At 37.8% G+C, this 12,087-nt stretch overlaps 1 protein-coding gene across 3 annotated transcripts in view; it reads left to right on the top strand.

Annotated features, from left to right (window-relative positions):
- The first annotated feature begins 372 nt into the window (after nt 1–372).
- col11a1a (collagen, type XI, alpha 1a) overlaps nt 373–12,087 on the top strand; it is an 88,261-nt gene continuing 76,546 nt past the window's right edge. The window contains exons 1-5 of one of the 3 annotated variants that reach the window (XM_067377592.1): nt 373–493; nt 3,643–3,645; nt 7,428–7,592; nt 8,788–9,001; nt 11,443–11,605. In XM_067377592.1, coding sequence (XP_067233693.1) covers nt 373–493; nt 3,643–3,645; nt 7,428–7,592; nt 8,788–9,001; nt 11,443–11,605 — 666 coding nt within the window. The remainder of the gene's footprint in view (nt 494–3,642; nt 3,646–7,427; nt 7,593–8,787; nt 9,002–11,442; nt 11,606–12,087) is intronic. The other 2 variants (XM_067377590.1, XM_067377589.1) reach the window with 2 other exon arrangements.

The raw sequence follows: 12,087 nt of genomic DNA, 5'->3' as shown, positions 1-12,087 counted from the left end.
GCGCAAGAGGGCGACCAGGGGAGGCTTTGGAAATCTGATGGGTGGATCCCAAGCCAACTTTCAAGCTCCGTGATTTGCTAATCGGGGTGTTTTTCCCTTGTCATTTTCCTGTGATCCAGGGTCTGGGTCCAGCCCTCTTGACGGTGAGGCGATCGAGCGCTCCGCGTCTCATTTTGATTAAAGCCCGATTCCCTCCAGTCTGAAGGCTGGGCGCAAGGAAAGGAGGATCGAAGGGGGCCCGGCGAAACAAAATACCCTTCACCTATGGCTGTTTAGAGCAGATCGGGCACATTTGGGATTGTAGAAGGGAGATCATTTACAAATAAGCAGAGGTCGCCCCGGGTTTTGTGCACATTTGTGGGCGCCCCAACCATGGAGAGGCCAAGGTGGTCCCCAATGTGGAAAACGAAAAGGTGGCTTTTGGATTCCACTGTTTTCAAATTCATCACAGTTTCCCTCGTCCTGGTTCTGCAGGCTCCACATGTCAGAGCAGGTAAGGCAAGATAGACTTCCAAACTTTTGATGAAGTTGTAGGGACTGTCAGATAGGAGATGCGCATTTGCGCCTGCGGATTTTAACGCGTTTGATTTAGACAGGTGATCTTAGATCTGCATCCCATATATGTGTGTGTGTGTGCTACAAGATAGAATAGTACAAGTGCCCATGAAATCAAAAGACATTGTAATCATGAAATGAAGAAGACTGTAGTGTGTGGAATTCGTTTAAATAAAGCCACCAGTTACCCAAAGGATTTCACAAGCGTTAAATACAATTAATAATGCAATTTTCTGAACAGGTTTATCATGCTTCAGCTTACTTATCTACAATATGTAACATGACTAGACTTTGATTGGATCGTGATTGCAACGTTAAACGCATAGAAAAGGTCTGAGTCTTTAAATAGTTAGTAGTGAAAGTATGTAACTATTCACCTACAAGTAGACTTTTGCGCATGCCTTGGTTTGTTCTGCCCATTCAATTTACATATACCGAAACTTTTGTGATTTTATTTTATGTCTATGTATTTTATGTTCTAATGCACTCCACGAGAGGGTGAATGAGGAATGTGTCAAGAGAGTGTCATGGAGAGACAGTTTAGGATTTACTTTGGGGGAAAAAAAGCTCTTTGTTTGAACCTGTGGTCCGTTAGGTGTGTGTGGACACGGTTAGCAGGGTGGAATTCCTCAGGGTTTTACATCCATGCCTTACATTTAGGAAAAGAAAATGGAAAAGTATCTGCTTGAATGGTGTGATTGTGGGGATGAAGTTGTGTGCCAAATGATGTTCATTCAAAGAGAGGCGAATTAATGAGACTATCTGTAATTGATATATTAATTTATGCTCATAAGACTTCATTGTGAAGTTCTGACCACATTGGCATGATTCTTTTTTGTTTTATAAGCTATCTTACAATCTTTAATTATGATAAGAATTAGAGTTATAGTAACTGAAACCTGGGAGGTCCAATTTACAATGGGCGTGACTGATCATAAGAAGTGCAACAAATGATTTTCTCTTTTCGGTTACAGAAATATGGAAATGTGAATAATGCACTTGAAAAAAAAAAAAAAAAAATATATATATATATATATATATATATATATATATATATATATATATATATATATATATATATATGGTGTAAATTTAACAATATATGTCTGTACAATATATACTGTAAGTAAAATCTGTCTCTTTTTAAAGGGTTTTTTTGCATTTATGAGTCTAGCCGTTTTATACTGTACATTAGAGATTGCTGCGTGGTAATGAACTATTGTAGATCACGGTGGGCTACAGCCAAAATCACCCTTTCCCCATTCACCCCTAGCTCCACCGAAGCCCAAGTGGTGGCTTTCGCAACATTGTGACTTATTGAGATAAGTTTCCCAGTGGGAATGTTTCTCTTCTAAGTGCCTTCCCGTTATTTGATGACTGTCCTTTCTGCTCATCCCTATTATTTTGGAGGCTTCAAAGGGCCCAGAGCCATCCAGGGGCCCCAGTCTGGCCTTATGATAGGTCTCACTCACCCTTACAGGAACAAAGGTCCTTGCAAAATTGAATTAGGCATTTATGTTGTTTGAAAATTACAAAGACAATGGATTGCTGGTATTCGACACATTGCATTTGACACATTTCCTGAAGCCGCTTGAAAAAAACCAGATTTCTTTTCTTTGAAGTGTCAGCGATATGGCATGCTTAATAACCCCTGCTTTTTGCCTATCAAAGCTGATAATGAATCTTAAAATGTATTAATCCAATTGGAATTATAAAGCAATATGTTATATCGCTTGCGGTTTGTGGCTTGTGAAGGCATTTCTGCCGGGTGCCCTCTTGAGCTGGCAGTGTACTGACATGTTTTCTCAGCCCCTGGGGCTGAGGAACCTCAGATGTGCATTCCTTCAGACAATGCACACATTTTAGAAATCTTTCCGTACTCTTATGGTAGATGGTGCCATTTAGGTATCAAGACCATTTGGGCTATTCAAGAGTCATGCTTTTGCGAGTCAACTCTATGCATGTTTGTTGGGTAGAAATGTGGTTCAATCCATTTTTAAAAAAAATTAATTTAATGTTTTGATGTAACATAATTGCATGCGGTTCTCTCTGTTGTATCTTTAAGGTACACTCTCAAACATAAAGGTTCCTAAAGGGGTTTTTCCTCATAGAAGGACCATTTTGGGTTCCCCAAAGAACCTTTCAGTGCACCGTTCTTCATCATTTTAATGTGAAGAATGTAATAATCTAAAAAAACGTTCTTCCACTAAAGTGGAATAGAAAGGTTCCATGGAAGTTAAAGGTTCCCACAGATGCCAATAAAGAATTTTTATTTTTACTTGTTTAATGTTCAGTTAGAAAAAATCAATCCGTCATCATTTGCTCATCCTCAGGTTGTTCCAAATATGGAGATATCTATCCAAACATGGAAAGGGGTTTTTTCCTCTTAGAAGGACCATTTTGGGTTCCCCAAAGAACCTTTCAGTGCACAATTCTTCATCATTTTAATGTGAAGAACGTGATAATCTAAAAAACTTTCTTCCACTATAAAGTGGAATAGAAAGGTTCCATGGAAGTTAAAGGTTCCCACAGATGCCAATAAAGAATTTTTATTTTTACTTGTTTAATGTTCAGTTAGAAAAAATCAATCCGTCATCATTTGCTCATCCTCAGGTTGTTCCAAACGTGGAGATATTTATGTTGTAGATGAAACTCATACTGTACCTGGTCCCCATCTATTCTACTTCCTAAAGAGTTCCACACCAGAAAGAATGATTTTGGAACAACATGAGGGAGAGGAAATGATGATAAATTTTTCATTTTTAGCTGAACCGTCTCTTTAATACAGGAATATTAGGTGAACTGAACAGTTTTCTTGGGAAGCAGATGGTTGAAAGGCTTTATTGTTCTTTGATGTTTCTCTACAGTCGTGAAAGGGGGGGAAAAGACATGGGGAAAATTTTTTTGCAAAAAATTCCGTCAGTGAGGTTGCCTCTCAGAGAGCCTGTGGCATAATGCTTTCTTGTTCAAGCGGCACGCATGTGTCAAAGAGGGGAGAGTGAGGGGAGAAGGGGGAGATAGAGGATGAAAAAGGGAGAGAGAGAGAGAGATTCTGACTGAATTCATTATTCGAGTCTCAAGGAGCAGCAGGTAAAAAGGTCTCCAGCTTTTTCCATTAATATCACCCCAAAAAACGAAATTCTAAAAACTTGACAGTACATTCCCTAGAACCAATGAGAGCTCATCCATTAGGACATCCGTTATTTTAACGCTACATCTTCCTGAATTTCATAATGAAATAATTTATGCAAATTACAGAACTTCCTGTAGAAGAAGCCCCTCCCACTTTGGGGTGTCCCTTGGAATAGTAATGATGGCAGGTTTATGATCTTGATGATGTGCAACTCTCTCTCAGTTAGTACCTCCCTCCACATTCACACTCGATGTCTAATCAACCTTCTCTCCCACACACACAAGCCTGTCTAAAGCAAAGAATGACAGTGAAAAAGATCAGCGTGTGTGTTTGCACAGCAGTCTGGTTAAAATCACACCAGGTCATCAGCTGTGCTCACCTAATGGCTGCACATTCTCAGTTGGTATTCTGAAGTATTTAGCAGTATTGACATTTTTCTTTGGCGCTTGCATGTCAAAAGGTCATACTCGGGCTACAGCACCACATCTGGAATATATGAGGCCTGAGGATATGGAGAACATCTCCAGAAGAACATCTCCTCAACTCTTTCATTGTATTAGATGAGTTTGTGGTTTTCCTTTTGTCTAGCTTGTATGTTCTAGCAGTTTGAGTGTCTCGCATGGTGGGGGATCATTGCACCCAACACAAAGAACCGGCAGAAGAATGGTGTGTCGCCTTTGCTTTTCATAGTTTTAAATGGGGTGGTAAATACTTTCTCAGCACTGGGAATGCCTCAGCATCTTAATTATAGCATTTTAGACCTCCCAGTCAATCCTTTTGTGATTTAACATGCCTTTATTGTTGGCGGTTTGAGCGTTCAGTTTTATGTGGTAGATGCCAAAGATTCACTTCAAGTCCCAGAAGACACATATGGCACTGTTGGTAGATTCTGGATAACATCCAGCTGCCAAACATGTGCCCTACATTCACAATTAATCATGAAGAAATCCTTCTCAATGGTGCTTTAAGGTTTTGAGTTCTTCCTCTCAGTGAGGTTCCAGGGTGATCCAAGGTGAACAGTGTTTATCTTTCATCTTGCTTCGTTAACCATAATGAAACCGTTTGTTCAAGTTTACTTAACCCAGCTGTTGCTGAAGTGTCTTGTGAAGAGTTGAAGTTGGAATTTTACAAGGGTCAAATCTCATAGGAATGAAGACCACTGATTTGAGATTTGATCATTTGGCCAAGTAAATCAGATTGAATTTCATATATGGGCCTATTTTTAGTGGTTGTGGGTCATAAAATGATATTTAGAGATAATTTTGTTACAGTCACTCTGATATATATATAATCTGTTATATGACAAACCAAATATTAATAAAAGTATTAAAAATGCAGTAGCTGTTTTATATGATTTGATCCTAGATTTGTACTTGATATTATATAATAATTTCAGTATATACACATATTTTAAAAATGTAATAAAATTGTATATATAAATATATAATATGCAGATTATCCTAATTAAGTCTAAGAGAATCTAAAAAATCCCGCATTTTTCAATTTCTCTAAGGGTTCAATATTGAAAATGCCCCTATTATGCTATTTTAAAAGTTCATAATTTTGTTTTGGAACGTCTCCTACAATAGATTTACATGCATCAAAGGTCAAAAATACAGAGCCCCGGACATGACATGCAGGAAAAAAATAGTAGGCAAAATCGTGCACATTTACTATTTCATTTCCTCGATTAACTAAAACGTGCACACAATTTACTATTTCGCTCCCTCGATTAACTAAAACGTGCGCATGATTTACTATTTCGCTCCCTCGATTAACTAAAACGTGCGCATGATTTACTATTTCGCTCCCTTGTTTACTAAAACGTGCGCATGATTTACTATTTCGCTCCCTCGTTAACTAAAACGTGCGCATGATTTACTATTTCGCTCCCTCGATTAACTAAAACGTGCGCATGATTTACTATTTCGCTCCCTCGATTAACTAAAACGTGCGCATGATTTACTATTTCGCTCCCTCGATTAACTAAAACGTGCGCATGATTTACTATTTCGCTCCCTCGTTTACTAAAACGTGCGCATGATTTACTATTTCGCTCCCTCATTTACTAAAACGTGCGCATGATTTACTATTTTGCTCCCTCGTTAACTAAAACGTGCGCATGATTTACTATTTCATTTCCTCGATTAACTAAAACGTGCGCATGATTTACTATTTCGCTCCCTCGTTTACTAAAACGTGCGCATGATTTACTATTTCGCTCCCTCGATTAACTAAAACGTGCGCATGATTTACTATTTCGCTCCCTCGTTAACTAAAACGTGCGCATGATTTACTATTTCGCTCCCTCGTTAACTAAAACGTGCGCATGATTTACTATTTCGCTCCCTCGATTACTAAAACGTGCGCATGATTTACTATTTCGCTCCCTCGATTACTAAAACGTGCGCATGATTTACTATTTCGCTCTCTCGATTACTAAAACGTGCGCATGATTTACTATTTCGCTCCCTCGTTTACTAAAACGTGCGCATGATTTACTATTTCGCTCCCTTGTTTACTAAAACGTGCGCATGATTTACTATTTCGCTCCCTCGTTAACTAAAACGTGCGCATGATTTACTATTTCATTTCCTCGATTAACTAAAACGTGTGCATGATTTACTATTTCGCTCCCTCGATTAACTAAAACGTGCGCATAATTTACTATTTCGCTCCCTCGATTAACTAAAACGTGCGCATGATTTACTATTTCGCTCCCTCGATTAACTAAAACGTGCGCATGATTTACTATTTCGCTCCCTCGTTTACTAAAACGTGCGCATGATTTACTATTTCGCTCCCTCATTTACTAAAACGTGCGCATGATTTACTATTTTGCTCCCTCGTTAACTAAAACGTGCGCATGATTTACTATTTCATTTCCTCGATTAACTAAAACGTGCGCATGATTTACTATTTCGCTCCCTCGTTTACTAAAACGTGCGCATGATTTACTATTTCGCTCCCTCGATTAACTAAAACGTGCGCATGATTTACTATTTCGCTCCCTCGTTTACTAAAACGTGCGCATGATTTACTATTTCGCTCCCTCGATTAACTAAAACGTGCGCATGATTTACTATTTCGCTCCCTCGTTAACTAAAACGTGCGCATGATTTACTATTTCGCTCCCTCCTTAACTAAAACGTGCGCATGATTTACTATTTCGCTCCCTCGTTAACTAAAACGTGCGCATGATTTACTGTTTCGCTCCCTCGGTTAACTAAAACTTTTGTTTCGTTCCCTCAATTTATAAATCATGCGCATAGTAATTAAATAGTAAATTGTGTGCACGTTTTAGTAAATAGTACGCATGATTTAGTAAATCAAGGGAACGAAACAGTAAATCATGCGCACGTTTTAGTAAATCGAGGGAATTAATTAGTAAATCGTGTGCACAATAAAAAAAAAAAAAATTCTTGCATGTCATGTCCGGGGCTCCATACAAAAACACTTTAATTGCACATCAGTTCATATCTCAAAGAGTCTGCAAACGGTTTGTTTGAAAGCCTACTCTTCTCTGATTGGTCAGACGGCACAGTCTGTTGTGATTGGTCTACCGCTTACAGCTTGTGTTGGAAACAAGCTGTAAGGTAATGTAATTATTACATTACCTTTCATGCATTACCTTTCATTATTACAAAAATTATTATTATAAAAAAGTTTATCTGCAATCTCCTTCTTTCTTTCTTTTTTTATTTATTAATTTCTTGTGTATCTTTTCTACCCCATGCAGCAGAACATGTGGATGTCCTTAAAGTATTAGAATTTCCCACTGTCCCAGAAGGAGTACAGAAAACTTCAGGATTTTGCACAAACCGAAGAGCATCACAGCCAGACACGGCCTACAAAATAGGCAAGAATGCCCAGATCAGTGCCCCAACCAAGCAGCTTTTCCCAGGTAAGCTGAACCCCATGAACATGTCTCCATATCCTGCCTACGTTTAGCTGCGTTTAAATGTGCCCTTTGTTGCTGTTGCCAAGGCTTTTGACAGGAGATGCCATCCCTGATTGTGCAGGGCCATGTTTCACTCAGACGCTTGTATTGTTAAGCGGCAGGAGAACTTGGCTGAAATCTCTTGACCACAGCATGGCTCGTCTGTTAGTTGTATAAGAAATGAACAGAAACTTTTAAAGAGATAGTTCACCCAAAAATGAAAATCTTGTCAGTCAAGTCATTCCACATGGCTTTCTTTCTTCCATGAAACACAAAAGAAGATGTTTTACAGAATGTCCAAGCCGTTCTTCAATAAACATTAATCAGTGACTAATGACCAATCAAACCCCCCCCCCCCCCCCCCAAAAAAAAACCCTATAAAAGTACCCCATACAACTTGTGTACTACATTCCAAGTCCTCTGAATTTATACGATAAGTTTGAGATGCATTATGCAATTGGAATGTGATTATAAGGTTGCAGATGTTTCTTTATATGGTGGAAAACAGATGCATGTTTATTACTATTTGTTCAGTTTATTAATATTTGTTCAGCCTAGATAATGCCATATATCTGGTGTTTATTATCAAGTCTCTTGCATCTCATATTTTTAGCTGGATATAAAGGATTACGTCTGATAAACTGTATTTAATGTCAAATCTTATTTCAACATTTTTCTCATTTTGTGCCATTAATGGCCTTTTTAGTTAAACAATGCATATGCCCTAATAAAACATTTTCAAATAATCAAAGAATTGCATGCTTTATTAAAGCCAGAAAATGCTTTATAGAGGACAAAGAAATGGAATCCATCGATTTAAATGTAACAAAAAAATGTAAATAAATGTATCTATGGTAAAGTTGACAAATAAATAGATTTAATACTGTTTTTTTAATTCAAAACAGTTAAATATTACATCACTTTTCAATTTGACAAATATATATACATTTTTGTAAATGTCTTTTTTTTTTTTTTTTTTTTAAACATCCAACTTTTAAGCATTAGCCAGTTTCTTTTCTATATAATTTTTCCAATTGATTTATTTTATTTTTAATTGGCACTCCTAGTCCTCCATTTCAACAAAGCAATTAGCTGTTTGGATGGACCTCAAAAACCCAATGAACTCTTCAATGAACTTGTTTCCTGTGCTGTTTTCTAGATGGAGTGTTCCCTGAAGACTTTTCCATCCTAACCACCATCAAGCCCAAAGCTGGGATCCAGTCCTTCCTTTTGTCCATCTACAACGAGAAAGGCGTCCAGCAACTAGGCGTCGAGTTGGGCCGCTCACCTCTCTTCCTGTACGAAGATCAGACAGGCAAGCCTGCCCCAGAGGATTACCCTCTGTTCCGCTCTCTCAACCTGGCCGACGGAAAGTAAGTCTAAATCTGAATGTACAGCAGCTTTTTTTAGACCTGTTTAGATCCATCCTCAGAGAGTAAGACTGAGACTGACTCCAGACAGGGTCAGACGGAGGTCAGTCATCAGCCTGTACCAGCAGGAAGTCATTTGTTGGCAGCCTAGACTTTTACACAGTAGTCCTGAGCCATTATATATGTAGGAAGATATTTCTGGACCATTTTAGAGTTGACAAGTAGACAAATCAGAATTTCAGGTGACTATTGAGGCGTTAGTTATGTGTGGTTTCTTCTGCGAGGCGAGCCAGAGGAGATCTTGCTGTGACTCTAGATTGATGGAGTGAAGCAGACAGGGCCGTAGGTGATCTGACCTCAGCAGTGATCCTTCAGAGTTCTGTTATTTTAGAAAGATGGAAAGTTGGATTCATTGGGGCCAAAGCTTGACCTCAGAAATTAACCTCCTTGATAACATCATCAGAAAGCTCTTGCAAAAACTTTTTGGATTCTTGTTCCTGCGTCAAAGTAAAAGGTAATAATGAGATTTTTAAAAGCACATTGTGATATATAATAGTTGTGAGAAATAAAGTCACAGTTATGGGATAACTTTGTGAGATAATGTCACATTCAAGTGAAATGGTCACAATTAAGAGATAAAAGGTTTTACTGTGAGATATAAAGTCATAGTTGTGAGAAATAGTCACAATTATGAGATAAAAAGTCACATTATGAGATAAACACAATTAAGAGAAAAGTTCACAGTTGTGACAAATACTCACATTGTGAGATTCTGTATAAAGTCACATGTGCAAGACATAAAGACATAAAAGATAAAGATAAACATTTGTGAGATAAATGTGTCACAGGTGACATTTGTGAGATAAATTCACCGTTTTGAGAAATACTCACACAATTAAGAGATAAAAAGTCACATTGTGAGATGAAGCTCTCAGGAAATAAACTCACAATTAATAGAAAAAGTCACATCGTGAGGTATAAATTTATAGTTGTGACAAATCATAATTACGAGATACTGTATAGTCACATGTGCAAGAAATAAAGTCATAATTATGAGATAAAAAATCACATTATGGGATATGAATTCACATTTATGAGAACTAAAGTCACAATTACAATACATAAAGTCGCAATTGTGAATTTCTTTTTGTAGTCTGAGGTGGAAACATGCTTCCTTAGATATTAGTTACTGTATTTGACTTTTTTTTTATTTATTAAAAATGGGAAATGATTTGCAATGCTCATTATTGTTCAGAAACCCCTTGAGCCTTATTTTGACACCCTCAAGTGCTAAAATTAATTGTCAGCACAATGTAACTTGCTTTGTTTTATTAGCTTTAAGAGGCTTTATTGTAGATATCAGTTCATTGGGGTGTTTTGCTGTAAAAACAACAATGTTTCTGTTAAGGATTAAAGCTCTTATGTTTCTGAGAGAGATTTCAGGTTAAATGCACCTTGATTAGGCTAATTCTGTCATTCCAATTCCCTTGTGCAGGAAAAAATATAGTTGCATGTGGCTTTTGAAAAATCATTTGGTCGTAATGATGGAAATTTGATCTAATATAAAGAATCTGAAATGCATTTATGATAAATGTGTAAAATGTGTTGCTCTACCATACAGTGCAATGTGTTGCTGACATAATGTATGCATATATCACATATAAAGATGAATTACACCACTGTATGTCCTTAGGGAAAATGGGTAATTTTTTTGTGTAAAAATGTGTGTGACTTTAAACCATTGCACTTGGCAAGTCTGAGAAATAATTAAAGTTTTAAAATATTCCCAGGATGTTTTTAATGCCTGAAGGCATGAAGTGCGATATTGTGGTTTTACACCGTCACACACCTATCAATCATTCGATTAATCGCTCTCAAGTCTTAACCATGTAAATTGCATCTTTTTATTCCGTTAGCGGGTAGCCTACATAATCCGAAACACTAATTTCTAGCCACAGTAAAGCCTGTCCCAGTTCAAGTTTGCCAAGTACTTTAAAGACACGAGCCAGAATAAAGGTTTTTCTTTCTAATGAAGTGGATTATGGGAAATTGATCACCCTTGTGGGTGTTATTGATACACCTTTGAAATCTCGCTGTGGCTTCTTGCCGCAAACCTGTCCAACAGTTTCCCTCCCCAGCTCAATGTTTTGACTCTACAGTTCAGTTTTTCTGCCGTACCTTCCTGACACACACTTTCTACAATGTTCACAGTGTCTGTCATGCTGAAAAACTCACAGGAGGGGATTTGGTCTAGGGTTTAATGAGTTTAATCCAGTGTTAAACAAGGCCAAAGTTTGAAGGCTGGAATGTGGTCCACTCAGGAATGTTATATCTCAAGAATGGAGGCAAATTGTCTAAGGTTTTAAAGTAAGGCACATCTCACGTGTAGCGGCCTTTAACCGTTTGCTGGGTTTGTAATCGCCTGCTCTTCTTGTTCCTCACAGGTGGCATCGCGTAGGCATCAGTGTTGAGAAGAAGACTGTGACCATCGTTGTCGACTGCAAGAAGAAGCTGACCAAGCCCTTGGGCAGGAGTGACCATGCCAGTATTGACACCAATGGTATAACTGTTTTTGGCACCAGGATCCTGGATGAGGAAGCTTTTGAGGTAAAGCTGTTTTCAGTGCATTAATGCAATACAAGGATGTTGCTCCGAAGGTCTGACTGTGTGAGATGCTTGATCAAGTATAAATTGATGTGTATTTTGTGTTTAACATTATGAGAACAACATCTGTTCATTTGAGAACAAGAGAGTAAACCAGAGCTGGATTTATAGTCAGGCTCCAGGGGGGTTTGAATGCTCTGTTCAGCCCATTTACTGACAAATAAAACTACCATGTGGTAGAAATAAACTGACCTATAAGTAAAAAAAAAGAAGAAAAAAAAAAAAGGTTCTTCTGAGATGTTTTGGATTGAGACTAAAATCCGGTCTTTCCTTTTGTCCATTTTGTGGATTGCAAGGCCTTGCATGCATTTATACACCACATCTAACATATATAACCCTCAGTTGACCACTGCAGCAAAATTTAATCAAAATCAATTAAATAATAGCTGTTTTTCATTAAATAAATGTTAAATCTGCATACACCA

The sequence above is a fragment of the Chanodichthys erythropterus genome, chromosome 23, assembly GCF_024489055.1.
Source record: "Chanodichthys erythropterus isolate Z2021 chromosome 23, ASM2448905v1, whole genome shotgun sequence".
Taxonomy (NCBI): domain Eukaryota; kingdom Metazoa; phylum Chordata; class Actinopteri; order Cypriniformes; family Xenocyprididae; genus Chanodichthys; species Chanodichthys erythropterus.
The sequence above is the reverse complement of the archived record's forward strand: the minus strand, read 5'-3'. Positions and strand labels throughout refer to the sequence as shown.